The sequence below is a fragment of the Eulemur rufifrons genome, chromosome 30, assembly GCF_041146395.1.
Source record: "Eulemur rufifrons isolate Redbay chromosome 30, OSU_ERuf_1, whole genome shotgun sequence".
NCBI lineage: Eukaryota > Metazoa > Chordata > Mammalia > Primates > Lemuridae > Eulemur > Eulemur rufifrons.
Window position 1 is genome coordinate 93,567,764 of NC_091012.1, and position 27,451 is coordinate 93,595,214.

General features: G+C 37.8%; 1 protein-coding gene across 1 annotated transcript in view; it reads left to right on the plus strand.

Annotated features, from left to right (window-relative positions):
• The window catches only part of OPHN1 (oligophrenin 1), a 310,055-nt gene that overhangs the window by 170,763 nt on the left and 111,841 nt on the right, over window positions 1–27,451 (plus strand). Inside the window, exons 7-14 of the mRNA XM_069463584.1 lie at window positions 1,409–1,513; window positions 2,458–2,587; window positions 5,378–5,478; window positions 10,280–10,371; window positions 14,262–14,340; window positions 17,000–17,033; window positions 17,539–17,601; window positions 18,513–18,587. Coding sequence (XP_069319685.1) covers window positions 1,409–1,513; window positions 2,458–2,587; window positions 5,378–5,478; window positions 10,280–10,371; window positions 14,262–14,340; window positions 17,000–17,033; window positions 17,539–17,601; window positions 18,513–18,587 — 679 coding nt within the window. The remainder of the gene's footprint in view (window positions 1–1,408; window positions 1,514–2,457; window positions 2,588–5,377; window positions 5,479–10,279; window positions 10,372–14,261; window positions 14,341–16,999; window positions 17,034–17,538; window positions 17,602–18,512; window positions 18,588–27,451) is intronic.

The window sequence follows — 27,451 nt, forward strand, 5'->3', positions numbered from 1 at the left end:
TTGCAGCCATTGGAATAGTGGGGACATAACATACCAGGCACACAGAAACACATGTACATAGCCCTTAAGAGAGAATGGTGTGCCCAGGGAATTAAAATTTTAGTATATTTAGATATTGATAATAGAAAAGGAGATTGACAGGAGATAATGTCTGATAGGAAGGCATAGGAAATATAGGCATGGTAAAGGGTTAGGGTTTTAGTTGAAGTAGAGTGGAAAACCAATGTATGGTTTTAAACAGGATATGATGTGGGCTGATTTTGCTGTGTAGAGAATGGCTTGGAAGGAGCCAAGAGTGGAAGGGAGGAAACCAGTTAGGAGGCTAGTACAGTGTCTAGGCAAGAGGAGATGCTGCCTTAGGTTCAGGTGGTGGTAGTGGGAATAGTGAAGCATACTTGTATTAGGCATATATTTCAGAGGCAAAGCTAATAGATTGGAGTATATCATGAATGAAGGAGAAATTGGGGATGAATCATTAGTTTCTGGCTTGAATGACTAAGTGGGTGGTGATTGAGAAGCTGTGGTGAGAGAAAGGAAGTATTGTGTGTATGAGGATATCACACACATCTGTACACACATGTATTACGCATGTGCATACCTGTATATATTATATAGTTTTTATGTATTTATGTCTATATACACATATAGTGTGTATATGTGTATATAGATACAGTGTCGTGTGTGTGTGTGCGCGCATGCGTGCCTTTTCATATGTGTTTACCTATGTGCTTTCTAAAGAGAGCAATTTTTACTGCTACCTATTACACTTAGCCAGTATTGAACATTATTTTAAAAATATTTATAATTTGAGACTGAAAATCATATTTTCTCTTTCTTTATATGTACTTGATATCTTATGGGGTTGAACATTTTAACGGTTTGAGAAATTATTGATCATTTGTATGTCTTCTTCTATAACTCCATGAAACTTTTTCTCATTTGAACGTTGGGTCAGAGTGTTTTGACCTAATAGCATTATGACAGTCTTCCTTAAGGTAAAGAATCTTACTTTATTCATTCGTCTATTTACTTATTCAGTCATTCATCATATATTTATTGAGCACCTACTAGGTACCAGTCCTGAGAATGTATATAGAAAAGACACAGTCTATTCCCACACTTTGCAAATGATGAATGACTTTGTGCACTATCTGAAGAGGTTCTGGATGAACAAATTTGTTTATTCATAAACAAATACAATAAATAGTTCTTATGTTCTGAAAATGACTGCAGGATAAATGCTTAACCTAATATCAAAATGGATATGTGTAGAGGTGTTTGTGTTTGCATTGCTATATTTAACACTAATGGGTAAACTCTGTGGAGTTTCTTTTCTGAGTTCATGGTTGTTTTATTTGATTAATTAGAATGTGCTGGTGATAATGTTATTTTTACATGTTCTCCATAGGTCTTGGCCTTTCTTCATAGCCTCTTCATTTCTAATAGCTTGACTGTGGAGCTCACACAGGATTTTCTTCCATACAAACAGCAGCTCCAGCTCAGTTTGCAGAATGTGAGTTTATATGTGGGTGGTTTTCACATGTCTATTTATTCCAAGTGAATTTCAGCCCCTGTCACCTTACCTTGTAATTCTAGGTTATTGCATTCTGTCTAATTTGTCAGGATATATTGGTGTGGAGCACAAATATTTTAGTGTACTAGATTGTTCTTGATCTTCTATTTTCATATCTTCCCTGTTTTTGTCACTGAGTCCTGTTCATACCCACCTTTCCACCCATCTACACCTCCATATATCCTATATTTAATAAATGTTTCTAATTTGTTCCATCTCTCCCAGATCAGAACCCAGTGATAGGCTTCTTTAAGCACAGGTCTCAAGCTATTAATACTTCCCTGGTCAAGATACTCTCACTGTAGATTTTATTACCATAAATACCCGTTTTACCCTTTCTATCTTTTCTTACTCCTTATTACATGAATTAAATACATTATCTGTAAGGGTTTTTTCTACCTTCTGTCTCATGCTGGTTTTTGTAGATGGCCATAGGCACAGCCTTCCTGGTCTTGTCATGTATATTCTTATACTTATTCAGTTATTTAAGCCACATTTTACAAATGTTTATGGCTACCATGAATATTTACTCTGTGTCAGGCATTGTAAAAGGCACTGGACATAGCATCATGATACATGTAAGTTTTTATTTCATAAAGGAGCATACTGTTTCCATATTTAATCAACCTTATATGAATCCTATTAGAAAAAAAATTTCCCAGTTGTGGTTTTATAAGTATATTGCTAATTATATATGTTTCTCTTCCATTCTTTAGTAGTATTAATCTGTTCATAATTGTTTTCTAGTCATTATGCCATTCAACTTATTTTTTGCCATGTTGTAGTACATGCTGTAAGTAGAGAAAACTCTGTCCTGAGTCTCTGACCAATAATACTCATGATGATGGATGATAATTATGATTTTGATGATGGTCTTTTGACAGACAAGGAATCATTTCTCCAGTACCCGGGAAGAGATGGAAGAACTTAAGAAAAGGATGAAAGAAGCTCCCCAGACATGCAAACTTCCAGGACAGCCCACCATTGAAGGCTATCTCTATACACAAGAAAAATGTGTGTATGGGGACAGGGTGGCATCCACTGGGTTTCAGTAGGCTGGCACTTACTATCACTTGAACTCTCTGAACTCTGGGCACCCATATTGTTAATAGACATCTAATAGTGACAACTTCTTAGAGCACAGGCTGGAAATAGTGAATAGAAAGAGGAAGGAGAAATTGAGGGAAACTTAAGGATTTGTCTTACAAAGGCTCTGGGGTGATTCAACCTGGGGTTATTTCTTTGAGATTAAAAATGGGGATTGTTAATTGTTTAATCTTTCTCATGACTTCTTTACTGAGGCAAAAAGAGAGGTACAGAAAAGGATGTAGAAAAATATTAATACTATGTGCCAGGCATGGTGCTAAGTCCTTTAAAAACACTGTCTCATTTTATCTGTGAAACCACCTATCTTAAACTTACGTCTCCCAGAGTTCATCATTTGAAATTCACCTAGTGAACTAGTGGTAGGCCTAACACTAAAGTCAGGTCTGTGAGATGGCAAAACTCATGCTCCTACCACTACACCCTATACCATCCACTGATTTGTTCTTAAAGCACTCAATGACTGTGTTGATTTCAGTCAGCAGGACGGTATTTGTTGTTCATTGCTAAACAAAGAAAATGAGTTAACTCATTGAGTCACTGAATGTTGCAGATAATTCAACCTCTAGATTAACAGTACGCAAACTTGTATGTTCTGTTTGATTTCCTTTTGAACATGATGCTATGCTTCCAAATCCTGAGATTTCAGTCCCTGCCCAGGGTTATTCTATCTGGGGAGTCAGTAGAAGACACACAGCCATATGTTACCAGTGGCAAAAATCACTGCAATTCACAAAGAATGGCATTTCAGCAGTGAAATTATCATGCTTATCCCCCCTTCAGCCAATTAAGTTTTGATTGTTTTCATAGAAGCGTTCTCCCATTTATCCTTTTCATCTCTACAACTGTGTATTGCAGAGATTCTCAATCTCTTTGCTATTGACATTTTTACTTGGATAATTCTTTGTTTTGTGGTGTGATCATGTGCATTATAGTGTGTTTAATCAGCATCCCTGATCTTTCTTTACTTTATTCTAATAGCATTCCCCACGTGTGACAACCTACAATGTCTCCAGGCATTGGCAATGTCCCCTGGAGGGTAAAATTACCCCTGGTTGAGAACTGTGGCTGAGTTTTCTAATTTTACAAACAGTACAACATTGCTATTCATTTTAATGTATGTTTAATGAGCATTGCTTCAGCCAGATATCATGCAATTAATTTAGGAAACAGAAAAGAAAAAGTCAATCAACCATGATTTTTGTCCTCGAAGTTCACAGTATGATGTTGAGATAGACAAGTATATCAATACTTGTAATGAAATGTGTTGAGCCCTGTATTTGGCCATACATCTAAGGGCTTCACTGAGGAAGTGATGATTCAACTAGAACTTGAATGATGAGTGAGCGTTTCACAGGCAAAGAAAAGGGGGAGTAGAATTCCAGGCATATACCACTGCATGCGTAAAACGTACAGGTGTGGGAGGACATAGATTATTTGTAGGGTCCTGATTTGCCAAGAACAGTTTTGATTTACAGCTGTTTTGCTGGTATAATTATTAGTAATACTGCTCCATTCACTCTTTTTTTTTTTTTTTTTTTTTTTTTTGAGACAGAGTCTCTCTCTGTTGCCCAGGCTAGAGTGAGTGCCGTGGCGTCAGCCTAGCTCACAGCAACCTCAAACTCCTGAGCTCAAGGGATCCTCCTGTCTCAGCCTCCCGAGTAGCTGGGACTACAGGCATGCGCCACCATGCCCGGCTAATTTTTTCTATATATATTTTTAGCTGTCCATATAATTTCTTTCTATTTTTAGTAGAGATGGGGTCTCGCTCTTGCTCAGCCTGGTCTCGAACTCCTGAGCTCAAACGATCCGCCCACCTCGGCCTCCCAGAGTGCTAGGATTACAGGCGTGAGCCACCGCGCCCGGCCTCCATTCACTCTTAAATAAGTCTTGGATTTGGAATATAAATTATATGGCTACCTGTTTATGTAGGAACTGAAAGTAATTCATTGAGATGAGAACATAGAAGTGAGGGTTCCAAAAGACAAAGCTGGAAAGGTAAGTTTTGATCAAATTATCAGGGGATTGTAGGCAGGCTAAGAATTTTAGAGATGTTTGGAAAGCCATGGGTGGTTTAAAATAGGGGTAATGACATTAATAGCCATGTATTTAAATTATAGTCCTCTAGCAAAAGGGTGGAGTATGGACTGGAATGTTGTTGTCAGAGATGAGGAAACTAGAGAGAAGGCCACTAAAATAGATAATTGAAGAAATAGTGAAGTTTTATTCTGTTTGAAATAATCTCATAACACTGAAAAAATAATACGGCAGTAGGGTCCTTATCTTTCAGTGCCAAAAGGGATGGAGAGGAAGAGGCAGCTAAAGGAGATACATGTAGAATCATTTAGGAAACAAAAGGGTCAGAATCCCATGACCAATCAAATGAGACAAGTTATAGGGACGTAGGAACAGGTGACAGAAGTCTCCAGTTTCTGAGATATACGGTGGTACTTTTCATCAGCAACATGGCAGGGAGAATAGGTTTGGAGAAAGCCAGGAAGAGATGTGGAAAGCAGTTTGTGAAGGTTAGAATCTCCTGTGCAGGTGACTGTGTAAGACTGGACCTAATGGCAAGACCAAGGCTGGGTCGGGAGTTTGAATGCGAGCAGCAAACTGTAAACAGCTTCTATCTTATGGGTTGACAGACAATACAGCTAAAACATTTATGTTCTGTCAGGTCACTTTTGCCTGTCTTTGTAGGGGCTTTGGGCATATCCTGGGTGAAATACTATTGCCAGTATGAGAAAGAGACCAAAACGCTTACCATGACGCCTATGGAGCAGAAACCAGGTGCTAAGCAGGTCAGTTGTTGTTTTTGCCCCATCTTTGGAGTTATATCTGTTACTTAATCTCAGCAAAGAATATATGCTGATTTATTATCTAATAAACAAGTCCATCACTGTCACGTGAAGCTATGACTTTATATGTTGTCTTTGGTGTATGTTTGCATTTGGACAGATACCACTCTATTGAGTGAACAGTCTCTATGTTCATTATGTCAGGCCTTCTGATGGTATCTATAGTCTTTCAGACCATTTATTATTACAAAAGCCTGTCACATTGTACAAAGAAAATATGCAAAAAAGCGGATTCTTTGTTTTTAACACATTAACTGCCATGTGAGTTGTATTTAACTCACGTTAGTTTTGAGCCCGGGGCCTCATGAAGCATATGTAACTCATGTCTCTTCACCTTGGGAGCCACGAGAGTTATTTTTCAAGTTGCATAGAACTCTCACAGGGAAAACAATAAAAAAATAACAAGTTTTTCATTATATTAGAAATGATTGTTTTGTTTTCAAAGTTTTTATTCTATTTTTGTAATAAAACACTGTGGCCCCAAGGAAACAATTTTTTTTTTTCTAGTGTGGCATTCAATGTGTTAATTAATGAAGGCACTCCTATAGGATTCTTTTAAGTAGCATATTTTTGAAATATGAATCAATTTCCAAAATTCCTTTTGTAAAAAAAGGAGTACATTTGTTTCCTACAGTTCTATATAATACTCAGATATCTTTAAGCAGTTAATTTCTCCTCTTCTGCCCTCTAAACCTTTATCCTCTCTGTAAAATGACAACATAAGTTTAACACACAGAGATGATGGTTTACTCACCTGGAAGAACTCGATCTTTTATACACAAATACATACAAAGGTTTTTTAAAATGAAAGCTGATTGTCAGAGATACTGTTTATATTCTAAAAGTAGTTTGATGTGTTTTTCTCCCCTTTAACTGGCTCTTAGACAGGATCTTACTGCATGATTTCTAAGCATTTCTACTCTTTACAAATTGTTTGTTGGAAGCACTTTAAGATCTATTTGTTAGCATTAAACGTAGTACATGAAGACCTAATTTAGGTAGGCAGGAATTTGGAGAAAAATTGTGCCAATTTCTCTTCATTGCTGTTGCTTTCCATGGAAGATGTTTTGTGTGGCTTGTTCATATGAAGTTAGACGTGACTGAGATTTTTGTTGTAGGCTGTTAAGAACTGCCCCCGCTTTTTTTTTTCTTTAACCACAAGATCTGCCTTGAATGTAATGGGATAATGGGATAGAATTCTCGAGAAATGTATTGGATGGGGTTTCCAGAATCTTCATCTATGCTTTTGTCATGGGCCAATTGTTCATTCCTATAATAGTTTACCAATTGCCAAAACAGTTTTCAGTGTGATTCCAATAAATTGATCTTGTGCTGCAGCATAGAATTTGTTCCATGTTAGTTATATCTGACTGGCCTGCAGTCTCTTCATTTTATTTTTCTACACACATTACTTTCTTCATCCTGGACTTGAAAGGTCCTCTCATAGACAGTAATAATATTTAGGTACTTTCTGTCTTGGTCAGAGATGGTTCTTGAAAAACCCAAGGCAGAGTCAGCAGATACCACTTTCATATCCTCCTAGAAGATGAGAGTAAGCCCTCCTTTTTGTTTTTCTTTCCCTCTTCTGTTTTCATTCAGTGGCTGCTTGCAAAACTGCAGTGTTGTCAGCCTGAGCAGTTTTTATGTGATATTTCTTATGGAATGGAAAGAGGAACTTGGTTCCCTATTTAGAAGGCAGAGGAAGGTGGAGTGAGTTACTTGAATTTCCCCAAATTGGAGCTGGAAATGATTTCTTCCTGTTAGGTCTCTGACTCAGTTCCTGGTACTAGTTTGTATTTCACAGAATGGCTATTATTTAAAAGATAAAAAAACAACAGATATCAGTGAGGATGGTGAGCAAAGGGAACTCTTATACACTATTGGTGGGAGTATAAATTAGTACAACCTCTATGGAAAACAGTATGGAGGTTTCTCAAAGAACTAAAAGTAGAACTATCCCACTACGGGGTATCTATGCACAGGAAGAGCAATTATTGTATTAAAAAGATACCCACACTTGTATGTTTATCGCAGCACAATTCACAATAGCCAAGATATGGAGTCAACCTCAGTGTCCATAAGTGGATGATTGGATAAAGAAAAATGGTATATATACACAATGGAATACTATTAAGTCATAAAAGAGAATGAAATCATGTGTTTTGTTACAACATGGATGAAACTGGAGGCTACTAAGTGAAACAAGTCAATTGGAGAAAGACATATTACACATGTTCTCACTTATAAGGAGCCAAATAAGGTATACACATGGATGTAGATTGTGGAGTGATGGAGAATGGAGACTTGGAAGAGTATAGGAGTGGGAGGGTAGGTAGATGATGAGAAATTACTTAAGGGGCACAGTGTAGGTTATGGAGGTGATAGATACACCAAAAGCCCTGACTTCACCAATTTGAATCTATGCATGTAACAAAATTAAACTTCTTCCCTATAAATTTTTATAAAAACTGTTTTTTTTTTTTTTTTTTGGGAGACAGAGTCTCGCTCTGTTGCCTGGGCTAGAGTGAGTGCCGTGGCATGAGCCTAGCTCACAGCAACCTCAAACTCCTGGGCTCAAGCGATCCTCCTGCCTCAGCCTCCCGAGTAGCTGGGACTACAGGCATGCACCACCATGCCCAGCTAATTTTTTCTATATATTTTAGTTGTCCAGCTAATTTCTTTCTATTTTTTCAGTAGAGACGAGGTCTTGCTCTTGCTCAGGCTGGTCTCGAACTCCTGAGCTCAAACGATCCGCCTGCCTCGGCCTCCCAGAGTGCTAGGATTACAGGCGTGAGCCACCATGCCTGGTCTATAAAAACATTTTTTAAAAGTAAAAAATAAATGAAAACAAAAATTTGTAAATAATACAAATAGATAATAAATTAATAAGAACAGCACCATTAAAACCACTAATTTCTTTTATATGTGCTATGTGCCAGGCACTGAGCTAGACCATTCCATCCTGTTCATGTTCCTCATATACTCTCCCAGCAGCTACATGAAATAATTGTCATGAGTCCAATTAACAGTTGTTGGAATTGGTCCTCTTTCTGACTGTGGCAATTTCTAGCGTTCTCCAGTAGTTCATCCTGTCTACTCTAATCTGTGATGTCCTATTACTTTACTGATCACCTTCCCGAACAGTATTTTATTATATCCTTATCTCTTCTCTGCTAGGAAGTTATGGTCAGAAAAAAGACTGCTGTATTTTGAGTCTCAAAAAGTGTGTTTAAATCTTAACTCTGTGGTCTGTTAGCTTTTTGACCTTGAGTAAATTACTTGATGTTGCTTGGTCTTAGTTTCCTCATCAGAAAAATGGCAAGGATGATCATTTAGTTCATAAAGTAATCACTAACTATTTGCTATGTGCTATAAAGATGAATAAGAGACTTTCCATATCCTTCAGGGATTCTCAGTCATTTGGGGAAATCAGACAGAAAAAGAGGAAATTTTTATATAATGTGCAAAGCACATAGTGACCAATGTATGTGGTTGGGGAAGGATTGAGGAGGAAATAAAAGCTGAACTCCAGTTTATATAACAAGAGTTTAGACAGGCAAAGAATATAGAAAAAGTCATTTTTGGTGGCGGGAATAATATATGTAAAGTCATATGGTCATTAAATAGCATTATTTCTTGGTGAAATAAAAGTACTTTTGCACTGAAAGGGTATTAAACAGGTGGGGAGTGGCTGGAGATGGGGCTGGAGGGGTGAGCAGGGGCTAGGCTCCTGAGCTATGGTGCCTCCTAAGCTGAGGGAGTTGAGGGGAGAGTATGTGACTGTGTTTATCACTCTTGAAAGACTAACATGTGGCATCTTAAGTAACTAAGGCATATTGAAGGATTGATTTAAGGCTGAGTTTTTATATTGGAGAAGCAACAAAAGGATTAGACTGCAAGGGGTTGAGTGTGCTGGTGGGACGAAGTATTGGGCAATTAGCCATATGAGCCAGTTTGGATGGCATAGTGCCTAGGCACAGACCTGGCACTTGGCACTGTTTCTGAATTTGAGATAGTAGAATGTGTAGTGTTATACCATTTTAATTGATTGTGAAGTGCCCAGGGTCCTACAACTAGGAAATGGCATAACTGAGACAAGACCTCTGGTCTTAAGCTTCCTAGTTACTGTTATTTCCATTATACCTACTTGGTAACCATTTTACCTCTCTGAGTTTCACTTCCCTTTAACGGTTGTTATGAAGAAACTTGGTTTAAAACTACCTAACATAATTTGTGGAAGGATAAATAAAGTTACTTAGTAGGATAAATAAATATTACTTCTCTTACCTTTACCACATTATCTCTGATGAGATAATAGAGAGAAAAACCAAACAATATGGGGCTGTGGAATTTTAGTTTATGGACATAGTGAGTTTCAATAGCCTTTAGTGCCCACAAGTGTAAGGTGGGCCACTCTATCCTGCACATATGAAATATCAAATGCCATCTTGACTAATACACAGATTTGCTTATTTTTCCTACTATTGGCCTACCTTTCAAGTAATTTCTTTTGTGATTCTTGTCATCCTCAACTATTGATTCTTGGAGCAGAGAGAAACCATCTGTCCTTTTGCTGCAAGTACCATTTGGAGGGCCAAGGTTCTCACTGAGTCTACACATTGCTCCTGCTGCCTTAATAGATGCCTTCCAAGTAACACTGAGGGCACTGTACGATGAAGAATAATATTTTGTGCGTTTTTTTCCCTGATTTTTTTTTTCCTGATTTTTCCTTGTTTCAAATCAGGGGCCCTTGGACTTAACCCTGAAATACTGTGTGAGAAGGAAGACGGAGTCTATCGACAAGAGGTTCTGTTTTGATATAGAAACTAATGAAAGGTAAGTTGTGCTGGTTTGCATTGGCAGTGTACCCATGTGACAGATGCTGAGCCTGGGTTGGTCTTGTATTTTCCTTTATCATTACTGGTTGATAAAAACGGTTGATAAAAAAGTCTATTCAAGACATCCTTTTCTTGGCTCTTCTGGCCCCCCTTCACAGCGATCCCTGTTAGACCAGACCCAGAGCTGGCCTTCTCTATGGAAGCTTTGGTCAGGTTTGTCTCTCTTGTTCTGGGAGGTCTCTCCTAAAATTTAATTTGACATCAGATATGCAAAAGGTCAACATTTGCTGATGCTGCAAAAAGGACAAGATAATAAAGATCGTTCTTTTTAAAATCTTCTAATGTAACATAAAAGAACAAATGAATTGGCACACATTTTTATGGGAAGGAGGTTTGAGCGGAGGCTGTTTTTTTTTCCCCTACTTGGTGCAAAACGCATGCAGACTTTCCCTACTTTGCAGATATTTATTTGAACTACAAATAGTGTGATTATCAACTTTTAGATCTTAGATATATGGCTTGAAAGTTTTGGACTTGGTTGCATTTGTTTCTCCCCAGTTCCTTCAGAGTACAATTTAACCTTTAAATTTTAAATTTAAAAATTTAAAATGATGTATATAATTAATCAATATTGCCAGTCACCATGAGACTGTCCGTCATTTTCCCGACAGCCTCAGGGCCAGTGGGAGGGGAATATTACCACTGGCTGTGATTTGCCTTTCATGCAAATAATATCCCCAACTCAAAGGAGTTGCAGATCTTTTGGCCTTGATGTTAGGGGTTTGGACCCATTTATCTTTATTTTTTTGGTACCTTTTGCTATGCATGGCTCATGGTAGGCACTAAATTTGAGTTTTATTTTTAAATGTATTTTTTTCTTACCATGGAATTCTGAGGAACTCTGAGACTAGAACCCAGGATTTAAAACATTTTGACATATATTGTGCACTTTAAAAAACATTCCCTCATTGAATCTACCCCTCCCCCCCCCCCATTTTCCAGGTGTGGAGACTGAGAGCCAAGTACATTTAACTGATTTGCTCAACCAAAATCACATAGTCTGTGGTGAGGCTGAGCTCAGATCCTGGGGTTTAGGTCTCTAGAATTCATATTATTGTTCATTTTGTTCCATTGTCTACCATAAGCAAAATAAACATGGTGTGAAATACAGCATTGACTATAATAATCAACATGTGCTTATGGCCCTTTCTACATGGGGAGCTTTCTGAGGGACATGACATCTGCTTTCCTGGCCAGGAAGTCTCATGTAAGAAACAGAGTCCCAGCTGGCATCAAACACCTGTGCTCATGTTCCCTGGATCACAGAGGAAAGGGCTCTTTCAATCTCTTTTTCTACTTCAGGAAGAGAGGATAACATTATTAAAATTCAGGTTCTTACAAGTCTTTGAAACCACAGGCTCAGCACATCAGAGGTTGAAGGGTCTTAATAATAATAATAACATTAATAATAGTAGTAATAATAATCACAAGTGCTGACATTTGCCAAGTACTTCCTGCATGTCAGGCACTGTTCTTGGCCCTGTAAGTGTATAAGTTCTTTTAGTCCTCACTGCAGTCATGTGAAAGGGGCTGTTATTATCCCCATTTTACAAATGAAGACAGGAGGCAGAGAAAAGTTAAGCAAGCAATTTAGGCTAAACACATTATAAATTGTAGAGCCAGTTTCTAAATCCAGGCATTCTCATCTTCAAGGCAACACTCTACTGCCCTCTACTGCTGATATGCTATACACATGCCTTTTTGGTCCATGGTTTTTTGTTCCAGGTGGATCCCATGGAGGGCAATGGATTTGTCTCAGGTCATAAAGATAATTAGTGGAGAAGCCTGGACTAGAAGTTAATGCTTTTCCCACTTTTTCATCCTGTTCTTAGCTATTTTCTTCTTTGATTTGACTTTCTGTAGTAACTAAGGATCTCCAAATCCTTCCTGAATAGTCATTTACTTATTGGTTTAGCCTTTCTGTAAGGTCAAGAGAGCACATACCAGGTTTTCTATTTTCCTGATAGTAAAGCTGAGTTCTAGAAGAGGTTTGCTAGCATATGTGGTGTTCAGTGTCTGCTTTTTTGTCTGTTGTACATGTGCTTGCTCTCTTTACTTCTGGCTTAAGCATTCAGCTGGGTAGCTGTCTTGACAAAGATTCCTAGACTTTCTAGCCCCATGAGACATATCTAAAAGGATGGGTGTGTGTTAAAGAAGGGTAAACTTGATAGAATCCAGTGCCTAGTACCATATCCTGGTGGTCAGTGGACTCTGGCTCAAAGATCATTTTGTGGGCTTTCTAAGGGATATTTTTATGAAATAAGAGATAGGAGGACAAGTAGAAAAGGACCCCCATGATATCGGTTCTGGAAAAGACCTTTCAGCTCTTGTGCTCCTATACCCTTACAGATAAAGAAACAGAGGTACAGAGAGGTTCAGTGACTTATCCAGGATTCTGTGTCATCTCTTGTCATTGCTATTATCTTTGTATGACTCTGGGAGAGATTTCATCTAATCATAGAAGCAGTAAGAGGAACAAGGTTTTCCTAATGGCACAGCCAGCCAGAGAATGCATGTAGAGTCTATGCTTGCAATAGTATGGTTAATCTTAAATTTCCAGTTTAGTTGTAAAGGGCTATACATACCATAGAGAGTATATCAACTTGGGTATCTCTGGGTATACAGGAAGTGTCTTAGTTCATTTGTGCATCTATAACAAAATACCTGAGATTGGGTATTATATAAATAATTGAAATTTATTTCTCACTGTTCTGGAAGCTGGAAGTCTAAGATGAAGGCACTGGCAGGTTCAGTGTGTGGTGAGGGCCCAGTTTCGGCTTTGAAAATGACACTTTGTTGCTTTTTCCCTGGGAAGATAAAACACTGTGTCCTTACGTGGTGGAAGGAATATGAGAGTACAGACCCACTTCAAGTCCTTTTAAAAGGGGCCTAATCCCACCCACGAGGGCTTCACCCTCACACCTTTTACTGCTATTACCTTGACAATTAAGTTTCAACATAAGAATTTGGATGATATTCAGACCATATCTAGTGTCCTCCAAATAAATAAAATAAAGTTGGGTTTGAAGCCATTTGCCATGCAAAAGAGGCCCTATAGTGTATAGTGTTTAAAAATATGGCTGTTGGGTCAGACTTTGGATTTAAATCCTGTCTCTACCACTTTTTCACTCTGTGACCTTGAATAACCTCTGTGCTTCCCCTTTAGTGAATAGGGATGATTACCATAGTAACTGCTTCATAGACTTGTTGTGTAGATTAATAGAGTTCACATTTGTAAAGTAGTTAGAACAGAATCTGGCACCTAATATGCATTTAATAAATACTAGTTGTTGTTATTAGTCATAGGATTGCTTATAAGCCAAAAGCCTCCTCCCTGTGGCTTAGCCAGTGTGAGTGTTGTTGAGTTCTTCCCAGCTGAAAATGCTTCTTGGACGTCTACATGGGAGAAGCGGTAAAGCCATTTTCCTGACAGATGAATGTGCCCAGGATGTACATGCTCACTCTTAGTGGCTGCCTTCCAAGAGAGGGAGGCAGGGAGAGCCTCGATTTGGCTGAAACACAGTGGGGCCAATTTAGATGTGCATTATGTGAGATGTCTTGACATTCACTTTCCCATTTCCTTGCCTGTCCCTGGCACTAGGCCACCAAGATAACCAAGATACCACTTCCCCCAGGGTTCCCAAAGTTACTCTTCTTTAAATTACCCACATTTTTCCAAGCAAAAAGAGATTTTGAGAAATCAGCATTCTGTAGGCCATTGACTGCTAAGTGGGATCCCTCTCAAGGCAGAGAGGGACCCTGCATTGTAAGATTCCCTGCTGTTAGGTGAATTTTTTTTTTGCTTTAAACTTGTCATTTTTTTCTCAGGCCCGGAACCATCACTCTGCAGGCCCTTTCAGAAGCTAATAGAAGGCTATGGATGGAAGCCATGGATGGGAAGGAACCGGTAAGTTTACCCAACCCTGGAGAAACTTTCCTTCATAGGCCAGTGTATGAGTGCTCTCTAGTGGCATCAGTGGGTATAAAACAATTAGATGGTAATAGAGTCTTTAGACTCAAAGCTTTAGAGCTGGAAGGAATTGTTGCTTCCACATGTCTTTTTTTTTTTTTTTTTTAACAAGTAAGGTACTTGAGTTTCAGAGAGAATGATGGACTTGCCTAAGATCACCCTCAGAGAAAGCATTAAAGCTGGGCTTAGAATGCAGGTCTCTCAGTTCCCTGCTAAAGAGTTAGACTATGTAGCTATTCCTAGAAGATCATCTTTTTCTTCTTCTATTTTTTTTTTCTTTAAGACAGAGCCTTGCTCTGTCTCCCAGGCTAGAATGTTATGGTATCAGCCTAGCTCACAGCAACCTCAAACTCCTGGGCTCAAGTGATCCTGGTGCCTCAGCCTCCCAAGTAGCTGCTACAGTCTCGGACCATAGCACTGGGCTAATTTTTCTATTTTTAGTAGAGACAGGGGTCTCGCTCTTTCTCTGGCTGGTTTCGAACTCCTGGCCTCAAACTGTCCTCGAGCCTCTGCCTCACAGATTGCTAGGATAACAGGTGTGAGCCATCACGCCCCACCAGAAGATCATCTTAAGAAACCAAATTAATCCTTTTTTGGGGGATTATAAAATTAATATGTGTTCATCTAGAAGGATAGAAAACAATTACTGTGGTTTTGAATGAGCATTTTTTAAGCTTTTAATCATGATGATTTTTATGCTCCCCCCTTAAGCCCCCAACTCAGCTCATTCTCTTTAAGAGTACAGCTGGTAGAGGAGATGGCATCGCCATCCTGTATCTCAAGATGTACCATTCTATTTCGAATGCTATTGTACAGTAGGACAAGCAATCCTTTAAAAGAGTTAGTGATTATCAACAAGAGTCCAGTATGAACAGTTAGAAATCTTTGGAAAACATTCTCTTCAGTATCTTCCTCATACATTTCTTAATGCCATGTGGAATAATATCAGCTTCCTGGTGTTGGGATTCCAAAAGCCTGGATTTCCTGGTTCTGACATTAAATGTGACCATGAGCAAGTTGTTTCACTTTTCTGAGACTCAATTTTCCTTTCTTCAATAGAATGGCTTAGTGTTCTGTTCTACCTACCTTACAGGGTCACTTTGAGAAACCAGATGAAAGCCTTTCTGTTAACCATAATGTATTCTCTTAATTTTAGGTGCTCGTAACTGAGCTGAAGGATGGGTGCAAAACTACTAAGATTTAACAGTATTTGGATACATTCTTGTCGCCTGTGAGTGATAAGACTGCATCCAACTGGCTATGAGGGATAATACATTCGAGGTTTTTCTTTCTGTATGTCCTCAGTATCCTGTAGACTGAAGAGGAGTAAACAGATCTCAGATTACATTTATAGTAACCTGGAACACAGCAGAACTGTTGTTGTGAGGTCTGGCATCCAGAAAGTAGTTAGTCTAGGACCTTTTTTCCTCTGTCATTTCCCAGAAATCTGTTGCTTAACTGTTACATACCTGAGATATTTCTCCAGGAGGATTTTAGGAGGCTCAGCTATGCATTTATCTGTTGATTCATTTTCCTGCATTTGCTCCTGCTTTAGACTTTTAAAGATCAAAAGATGCAGATAGCAGTTTGTGGAGAAGGATGTTAGCACATGGGCCCACTGAATGTATATCTGCACCAACTCGATCATGGCAGACTTCTCACAATTGTCTTGTTTATAAAAGTGGCAGCAAAGGCTGTCCAGCACAGAAATCTCTTTCACTAAAATATCCATGGGTATACAGACATATGCAGAATTTTTTTTTTTTTTTATGAAAAGGAGGCCCTGTTGAAACAGACTGTAACAGATGGCTCAAGGAGGGGTTTAGTTTCCTGCAGCCTTATGTTGCTCATGTCATTGCTACTTTACTAAACACTGCAGTCCCCTAGTTTTACACACCATATGCATGCCTTTGCTTAATCTGTCAGAGAAGATGAGGCCTTGAAGAAACATGTAGTCCAATCCTGATCACTTTACTGACAGAAATTTTCAAATCTAGACTAGAAAGGGTTTGCCCAATATTTTCTAATGTGGTCGAGGTGGCTTCAAGACTGGACTTCAAGATTAAAAAATCTCCCATCTGATGTCTCACATCACTATCACAATGCATACTTCAAGACAACTAAGAGAAATCTTGGTAAATAAATACATGGATCTCTTTGAGATGGTCACTGGCCTTTCCACAGGAAACAGACACTAATTAGTTTTTATGGTGGGACATTAGTGTTGGGAACATTTAAATGTTACCATTAATGCCCATTAGTCAGGTATCCATGAGAAAAACACTTCCTTTCTCTCATGCACTTTTTGTTCCATTATAAAAATTCTCCAAGCTTCACATAAGTGAGTGTCTACTATGGGTTCGGTACAACTTCAGTTACAGTGAACTGTGTGAAATCCAGGGAAATTTTTAGTAATTGTTTTACTAACAATTGGGCAAAGATGATTCTATTTAGCCTACTTTTCTTTTTTGTTGAAACCTCGGTGTATGTATTGATTTTTTTATGGCCAATCTTTGTAAAGACATTTAATATTACTTGCCCTACTTACCTGTAGTGATTCACAATGGCCATGGCCCTTTCTGTTTCTCTTTTGTAGATTTACCACAGCCCCATAACAAAACAAGAAGAAAGTGAGTCATTCAAGTTTTTGGTCTACTACTGTTACCAGCTGCCAGCTGTCCTAATCATAGTAAATGCTAACAATAATGATATGTATTATTTATACAATTCTGTGTGCAGATGCCTCTCTGGGAAATGAAATTTGGCCCTATTTGTTAAAATGTGACTATTAATGAAACTAAGGAAGGCTCTTCATCATAAGCTTTTGGTGGGGTAATATAGAGAGAAATATTATAATCTTGTTCTGGACATTTGATAGAAATTGTGTGCATTTCCAGGCTAACATTTCACATTTCATGTTGCTCCTGCATAAAGCAGACAAAATGCAGAGAACTAAATAAAAGCATTTTGTGTTATAAGAGTTAAAACTGAAGGTGATTGGAGATGAACAACTTTTGTTCTTTCAGTGTAGTCCCTTAGCTCTCTCACTGGAGTCCCTTAGCATGATCATTACATGTTTGGTATATGGCACTTGTCGTAGCAGGATCTAACTTTGTTTTTCTTTACTTGGAACAGTGGAGCTGAATGAAGTGGGGTTCAAGTTTGTTAGGAAGTGCATCAATATTATTGAGACCAAAGGTAAGATCTGAACCATAGCCATGGTATTGTTTGTATCTGGTCACTCTGACTTTACACTAGGGCAATTATATTATTTACTGGTCAGGACCCATTTTAAGAATAAAGACTGTTTATAAATCTTGTACACTAGACACAATCCATAGGATTACAGCAAATTCCAAACCGGTGGTATCTAAGTATATTTGGTTAATTCATGGTTTCCTGCTTTTAACAAAAAAGAGCTCGAAATTGTTTATCAAAAATTCTGAAATACTACCTGTCGCTCCTTAAGCAGTGTTATGATGGTACCATCCAAATAAAGAAGGGTTCAATTTCTGCCACAATACATATTGGTTTAAAAATTGACGGGAGGAAAGCTAAAGTCAGGCAAATATGGAATCACCATTCTTTCCCGTTGACGACACTCCCTGGTTTCCCTCTGAGGATATTTAGAATGTGGGCAAGCGTAGTGTATGAGCCAAGCTTCTTTTTTCTTTGATGTGTTGCTTCAGTTTTTCTCAGCCTTTCGCTTCACAACTGCCATACTCCAGCCCTCTCTTCCTTTGTATTGCTGTTTGGGAGCAGCTTGAGGGTTGATAGTTCCTGTCTTTTTAATTTCACCCTAGCTCCTTTCTAAATGGCTGCACTGTTGTCAGCCAATGGCTGCCGCTCACCTAAGGGTATGCTTCTGTTTACTACAGAGTGTGTTTTTTTCTGTTCAGGTTAATGAGATCTGAAAGGATGGCTTATTTGGAGAGATGCTTTAGGACTGTTACTCTATTAGAGGGGAGGGCTTGAGAACTTGAAGAGAGTAGGGAGAGATCCCTTCCCATGTGAATTGACTCTTGTGTACACGTACCTAGTTTCTCTACCCTGTGGGTGATAAAAGTTCTAACTATATACACAGAACTGACTGGATTTTCTTTCCCTAGGGATCAAGACAGAGGGGTTGTACCGCACCGTGGGCAGTAATATTCAGGTTCAGAAGCTGCTGAATGCCTTTTTTGGTAACAATTTTACTGTCCTAATTTCTACTGGGAGTATTTCTCTGTGTTGGAAAGAAATGTGACTGCAAGACAAAGGAGAAATTGCTAATGAAGTTTCGGAATAGTTTTAAAAAATATTTGCACATGTAAAACGTACGCCAATTTGCCTTCCCTGGTTTAGAGAGAATCTTGCCTTGAATATATTTGGCTGTCATGTCTTCCTCACATCTACAGACACTTTGCAATCCCATTTCTATCCCTCTCTCTTCACTAGAAAAGCCTGGCCAAACTCACCAGGTGTCTTCTTGTCAAATCCAATGAACACTTTTTAGTGTCTGCCTTACTTGATCGCCTCCTCCTTTTTGAAACTTTCCCCTTGACTTTCATGATAATACTCTCCTGATTATTTTAACGTCTTATATTATTCCTTTCAATGGTTCTTTCTAAGTAGTTTTCTTCTTTCCATTTTTAAAATATTTTCTTTTCTTCCTTCTTCCTCTACATGGTTTTCTATTGATTGATTTTTATCGTGGTTATGGTTCACATTTTCCTTTTTTTATATTTTGAGTAATCTTTATTGATTATTCAACATTGTGACTTATTGAATGTCTTGATTTTGTTTGATTAAAGAGCTTTGAATTTTGTTTTGTCAGCACTTGTTTGTGGACCAGCTTGGTCTTTTTGAGGCTTCTTTTTAAGCTTTGTTAGGTCAAATATAAAGTATCCTTTACTGGCTAGTGTAGCTCTATTGTAAGGTCTGACTTGTTGTATCTCTGCATTCTTACTGATTGGAACACATACATCTCCCAACTCTGTGTGGGTTCTGGGAATTGTTCAGCTTAAAGTTCTCTGGTATTCTGTTGCTCAGTCTATGGAGATTCATGCTGAGTTTATTCCTCAGGCTTGGCTTAGTCTTCAGTCACTCAAGGGGGACCCCTAAGTAGGTTTTTTGAGTTCTATTTCTACATAGCTCCCTCTTTGGTACTCTGCCCTGTAAATCTTATATATCTCAGCCTCTCTGAACTTTGATCTTTGCCTCTTCAACTGAGGAAGACTTTGATGCTGAGCTTGAGTTCCCACTCCGTGTACCACCATTCAAAAAATCTGTACAGGTTCTCTCTACACATTAACAGATGTTGCACAGGTACCTATCTTTGATACGTCTAAAACTAAACTAATTTTATTCCTCTCCTGTTAAACTTGCTGTTCTTTCCTTGGTGAGTGGTGGTGAAGCATCTGGCAAGCTCAATTTTAACAAAATGTCACAGATGAAATTGAGTGTGGAAAGCTGCCATTTTGATAAAGCATGTGTATTTTGGTCTTTTCTGTGATGCACTGCTCATTTCTGTAGAAGCTTTCAGGCCTGACAGCCAAACCTATTTGGATTTGCAAATGCTGTAACACTCTGAAATAGATGGTGTTGTGTTATTGCATTCTAGATTGCATCATTAGTATCTCAGTATCTGTTTTCACTGATCACTTTGCATTCTTTTGAAATTCAAGTTTCCTTATTTCTGACTAATTTGTAACCCATCGCATTAGATAAATGATAGTGTTACATATGTAAAACAACTGAATGAGCCAAAATATGTAGTCTCTGATAAATTGTTGTTCTCAGATCAAATGCATAGAATTCAATTTTCAGTATCATTACATTCTTCTACCTATGTATAATAAGTTAAAAAATGGCTTGCCACAAATCCTGTTGATTCTCTTGTGGGCTTCAACAAGACTGAAACGTTTCCCCCAAATTGCATGTAGCAGTGCACTTTCACTCATATCAAGGAAAATGCATGGTTGGCATATTTCATTTATTTAACACCATTCTGTAACTGTCTGTGCTCATAGTTATATCTGAAATATAGACTAGGAAGTTTTGGATATAAAGATTTATATCCAAAAAATGTATAATATATATTAATAATATTTATACCTAATATTTATTTATGTAATATGTTCTCACGGCAGTAGGGGTTTGTCACCTTGGCTGCATGTGGACTCCCCATGATTTAACCAGGAGGAAGAACATTCATTCCCTGTTGGTTAGGTATTATCTTTTCTTCTCTTCTTTTCTTTTATGTGTCATGCTCTGTGCCCATTAAAAGGACACTTTCAGGTATTTTATTTAACTTAATCAACCTGCAGACTTCTTTCCCTGTGACACTTCCTATAACATATAACTTCTATTGTTTACTAAAGAGTTTCCTTCCACCATTACTTGAAAATTTGTGTTTTTGCAAATAAAATATAATAAACCACAAAGTCAAAGGAAACACATTCGTGATCAATAATTATTTTCAATTATTCTGTTGGTTGGTTTGTCACATTCCTTGCCTACCCTAGATTTTTGGGTGATACCCTATGTTAATAGATACTATACATTTAAGGGGTAGAGTTTTCACTCATGCTGGATCCTTGTTCACAGAAAACTAATGCGATCATCTTAGGGAAAGCTTAGTACCACATCTACAATTTGTTTCTCTGTCTTTTAGCAAACCATAGCTATCTTATTAATGAGACTGCCTACTATTGTCATTATATTCTTGATAATTATGTTGTACTCCAGAGACTATTAGGTATTTCACAGTGGCTGGAACAGAGAGGTGAGATGGGACATGGAGAGCAGTGAGACTGGAAGTATTGGCAGGAGCCGTTTAGGAAGGCGAGCCTGGCTGGAAACCATGCACAGAAAAGCATTGTGTCACAATCCCCTCACCATGCCAGAGTCCTACTGATCTAAACAGAAGAGGACTGACTACAGTGACTGAAGTGACGTATCACTGCTAAGATGTTACTTATATTATTTTCATATTCTCTTTATGTATTTAAATTTCTCATTTTACCATTATGGTATTATAATAAAATATATTTACTTTTCAGAAACCAAGAGAAATACTTAATAATGTCATATATAGACAGAAAATAGAGTAGGAATGTTAATAATATAGACATTTTTTCCCATTTCTGTACTTAAAGAAATATTTTCACATTATATGAACTCTTTGTTTGAAGGAGAAATATAGATTCTCCTAGCAAATATAAAACTGTATCATACTCCAATTCAGGAGCTGTAGAACTTGAACTGTTATGTATTACTCTTCAAAGCAACTATATATGTTAATCTTTATGATACTCTAGTATATTGTGTATGTATGAATGTATATACACATACATTTCATGAGTAAATTTCATAGAGATGCAATACACTAATTACAAGTATACTTCCTATTTGCAATACATTGATTATTTTGAGATCATGCTTGCTTTGAACTAGTATTACTAGGGGTTGAAGTAATTTTTCAATAGATATTTAATGTTGCCCTTTCAAAATTATTTCTGATTTGCCTTCGATTTTGAAACTGACTTCTATAACTTGTAGAATTAAATTTTGTGATAGGAACATTTGTTCCTTTTCAATTGTTTTCGTAAATTCTGAATAACTATTACCAAATTCGTCTTTAGTTCTATTCCAGTTGACATACTGACTGCCGTTTCCTGGCAGTCTTCTCAATGTGTATAAGGTAGCATAGGAATTTTTGTTTCAGAGGTATTTTAACTTACAGAAAATAAATTCAGTTGTTGACGTATGAATCTGGCAATGTACTTGCTCCCTTCTGTTGGGTTTCAGATCTGGGGACACTCTGTCAGTGATAACATCATGAGTAAGGATCTAAGGAATTGTTTTTATTAGTTTCCTTTTCGAGCTGTAACAAATTACCACACATTTACTGGCTTAAAACAACACAAATTTGTTTTCTAACCATTCTGGGGGTCACAAGGCTGGTAAAATCAGTCTATGGAGCTAATTAACATCAAGGTGACAGCAGGGCTCCATTCCTTCAGGGGAGGAAAATCTGTTCCATTACCTTTTGCAGCTTCTGGAGGCTACCCAGTTTTCTTGGCTTATAGTCCTCTTTCGGAAATATCATGCCCTGTCCTTTTCGTGCTGTTCTTTCTCTGCTCATCCCTATTCTGCCTTCTTCTCCCACTTGAGAGGACGCTTGTGATTACATTGAACCCACCCAGATAATCAGAATAATCTTCCCATCTCAATGTCAGGTCATTAGCAACCTTAATTCCATCTACAACCTTAATACTCCTTTGCTGTGTGACCTGAAATATTCACAGGTGCCAGGGATTAGGATGTGGACATGTTTGTAGAATCAGAAATCTGCCTGCTACATATACTATTCCATTCAGATTTTTAGGACCATCTCTGATGCTCATAAGTAGATCCTAGGTTATCTTTGGCTGTACCTTTTTGTCATCTGTCCTTAGATCTTTTGGCACTGGATATCTTAATTATGTGTTGACCCACCTTTAGTTTGTCTTACATGACTCACTGTTGTCAGATTCTCAGTGATTTCCTCAAAAGGAGTAGAAGGAAGTTCCTTTCATTGACAGATGAAATTTTCTTTTTTACCATCTGTTAGGAACTGAATGTTTGATCCTCCCCAATTTAATGGATGGTATTAGGAGGTGGGGCTTTGGGGATGTAATTGGTATTAGGTACGGTTTTAAGGGTAGAGCCTTCATGAATGGCATTAGCACCCTTACAAGATGAGGGCATACAGCTAACTTCATCTTTTTTACACCATGTGAAGATACAAATAGTTGTCAGTTCGCATCCTGGAACTGGGCCATCAACAGAAGCCGATCATACTGGCACCCAGATTTTGGACTTTCAGATTCTAGAACTGTGAGAAATAAATTTGTGTTGTTTATAAGCCACCCAGTTTATGGTAATTTGTTACAGTAGAATGAACTGACTATGACTGCATCCTCTCCAACTTGTCTTAGCTCCTTGGCAGCCCAGAGTGTCATTTACACTGTCTTTTGGAGAAACTGGTTTTCTACTCAATCTGTTAAGCCTATTCCTATACCATCTCTTAAGAACTGTTAATCTTTTATTTTTAACTGTAATGGTATAACAAATGTTGTAGCTAAATATCAGTTTCTTAGTAATCAGTTTATCTGCCTGAAATGGATTATGGACCTGGAGCAATCAGCATACTCTCTTGATTTCTGTTCGTAGTTCTAAGGTCCCCAGAATCCCCATTTTGAGCCACTTCAGCCACATGGACAATTCCTGAGCATCTCTTACGCCCTATAGCATTCTTTCTTCCACCAAAATATTATTGAGTTCTACATATATCAGATGGCAGAGATGTAACAGTAAAGAAGAAAGACAAAAATCCCTGGCCTCGTGGAACATAGGGTCTAGCAGCAGCTATAGTTTATGGATACAGCAATACATTTTCTTCCTAGAAGAAACTCTGGAATAAATCCAGGTTCAGGATCCTGTTGGTCTCTGCTAGCAGCATCAGGGCATAAAACTGTATAGGCAAGTGGAAAAGAGAAATCAGTCTTCTTGTGGATAAAACAGACTACTTTTGGAATCAAGATCTTTCATGGTATTAATATGAAGCATATAAGGACACTGTTAACTTTGGTATAATATAAAAGTCTTCTTTTTCTTGATGTGTAGTGTATACCTTATTTCCTCTGTTTGAAGTCTAATGTTTCTCATTTTCTTCTGAGTCCTATTATCTTCTGCCTTACATTATGATCCCCTTTCTTCTTTCCATAGTTTGTCTTACCACTCTCTTCCTCTGATTTATTGATTCACACCATGTTCATTGAATGCCTACTCTATGCCAGACATACAGTAAACTGTTTCCTGTAACCTCTTCTTACCCGGTTAATATAGTGTTCTTTCTTTCCACCCAATTCATCTTTCTGCCTCATTCCCTTTTAGAGGATGCTTTGGTCTCCATCTAGTGGAGAATCTGCCATCTCAGAAAAAGACAAAAATCATGCACAGTCTAAATTCAGGCTATTTCTTTGTCATTCCTCCATATTTGAATAACCTGTTAATTCCTATTCATCATAAATTTCTTCTGAAGGAGAAGAAAAATGATTTTTCCTCAATTCTCATAAGTTCTTAGTTGGAATAGACCCCTTTATCAAAAGATTTATAAGAGGAGAACAAACAGAAATTTATTAATGTGTATATTTCATATATACATGGGATCCACGTAGGGAATGAGTAATTCTCACAGAGGTGGCTTTGAATTCTAGCTTATATAGATAGAAAAATAATAACAAATTTATAGAGAAGTGACAAGACAAGGGAGAAGACTTCAGTGTTCAGGGTTGGCAACTTGTGGGAAGGCAAATAAATGGCAGATAAAAACTGATTAGTAAGGATTGTTAATGTAGATTACTTTGGTATAATCTCTGGGCCAATAAGGGTCTAAAGTTGTCTTTAGTGGTTAAATTTATTTTCCATGGTGGAAAGCAGATCTAAATTTGCCTTCAGCTCAGCAATCCATTATATTTTGGGATGGCATCATCTGGTCTCCCATAGTATTGTATCCACTGAAGCCAAACCTCATCTTACCCAAAACAGTTAATCACATCCTCTTCTCTACTGGTTATGTACTTTGCATTATTTATATTTTTGTAGATTTATTGCTACGAAGTAATTCTTTCTGGGTTTATGTATCCTACTTCACCTTATCCATCTTGAATAGAATCTTGGTTGAGGATCATGTATACAGTCATATCCAGAATTCCCAGAATTATAAGTTAATGAAATATGACTGTGGGCCTTCTTTATTCCATCCATTTCCCTCTGATATTCCTGGGAATGTCTGAAATTTGGCACAGATACTGTTATTACCGAATTACTGGAGTAACATTTAGAAATGATACCTAAGTAGAAGGGTGTGAAAGCTTCAGCAGTGCCTCTGTTTTCATATATCAACTTAAGTCTTTCCAAGGAGCTCCCTCGGCCAGTCCATTATCTATTTTGCACAGTATCACCTGGCTGGTTGTATTTCTGTATACCTTTTGGACATTAACTATTCATACCTCTTAGATTTTTGAAAAAGCCAAAGTAAGATTTTGTAGCTTCATTTCTCTGTTTCTTATGTGGTCCTCATTTTCTTCCTTCCCTCTCTCCCTCTCTCCTTTTATCCTTTTAATATGTAGAGTACCCCTACCTTAAGAGGCCTCCATTTCTCTAGCAGTCTGTTGCCCAATGACCTTCCATGTCCTTGGGAGTCCTCAGGACAGGGCCCTTTAATGTATATTGTTTGTTTCTCTTGTGGAGGCTCCCCTTAGTGGATAAATTGCCATCCTTGGAAAAGAAACTACAGAGCTTCTAAGGTTTTTATAAGATGTTATCAAGCTGACATTGATTGCACACCCCAAAACTGTTCTTCGCTCTGGTGCATAAACCACAGCCACTACCCACCAGTGTTGTAGAAGATCCTCCACTTTTGAGCCCAGCTGTTTAGTTTGGCAGTTGAATTGCCTCTTGCTTAGACAAATTACCTGGTTTAGTGGCTCTGGCCTTCCAGCCTCTGGATTCTAGACATGGTATCTCTGAATCCCATGGACTTGTACTCAGAATTTAGATGTAGTTATAAAGCGACACCAAGATAAAGATGGAACAGCATTGCCCAATTTAGCAAGTGAAAATACAGGATGCCCAGTTAAATTTTAATTTTAAATTAACATATTTGGGTTATACTTATACCAAAAAATTAATGATTATTTATATGGAAATGAAATTTAACTCAGTATCTTGTATTTTATCTGGCAAGCTTAATCTGCTACCAGATCCTACAGGACCTTATCATGTTAAGGATTTTATTCTTTATTATAATAGCAATGAAAAACTACATAGAACTTTTAAACAAGGAGTTTTATAAATCGGGTTTGCATCTTGATAACTGATGATTCCAAGAGGCCACCAAAGTTGTCTGCTGAGCCAACAAATCTAAGTTTGTTACTCGTGACATTAATACAGGCCACTACCATTACAATATTGTGTTCCTAACCTCTCAGAAGGAGAAAATCAAAAGTGGTGGGAGGTGTATTTATTTTGGAATCTGATTTAAGGCAGGTCTTTCATTGTTATGGTCTGCAGGATTGAGATGGGCAAAGTGCATGATATAATTTTTATATCAGTATTATAGCAAAGTTTATTTTACAATTTTTAAAATGGTTTTTAACTGAAACTTTGAAGAGTAAACAGTCATTTGATATATGCACTTGAGAGATGTTCTGAGAAATGACTGTGTACCTAGATGAAGCTGATTTGATAATCATTGTTCAGATAAATGGATTTCTATGAAGTTTATGAAACATAGCTATTTGCCACTTCCTCTTACTGGCAGAAATTTCCTGGAATATAATTAAAGTTAATGCAGACTATTAAATTGTAAAGTTGTATTAACGTGTAGGTAGTAAATTGTCCAGCTTCCTTTGGTTTCAGTTCTTATGCTCTGAGGTGAGCTTCCCATACTTTCTGTGTTTACGGCACTCTTAGTTTCAATCTCAGTGATTTTCCACTAGGTCTTTAGTCCAAAATAAATACCTAACATCTCCATTTATTACATAATTAAATCTAACCAAATTAATACATATGCCTGCCTATACAATTTAGTAGCCACGTCTTTTTAAAAAAAATTTTTTATTTCAGCATATTACGGGGGTACAAATGTTTAGGTTACATATGTTGTCTTTTCCCTGGCCGAGTCAGAGCTTCAAATGTGTCCATCTCCCAGATGGTACGCACTGCACCCATTAGGTGTGAACATACCTATCCCCTCCGACCTGCCCGACACCTGATGAATATTATTACTATATGTGCACATAAATGTTGATCAATTATACCAATTTGCTGGTGAGTACATGTGGTGCTTATCTTTCCATTCTTGGGATACCTCACTTAGTAGAATGGTCTCCAGCTCTATCCAGGATAATACAAGAGGTACTAGATCACCATTGTTTTTTGTGGCTGAGTAGAACTCCATGGTATACATAAACCACATTTTATTAATCCACTCATGTATTGATGGGCACTTGGGTTG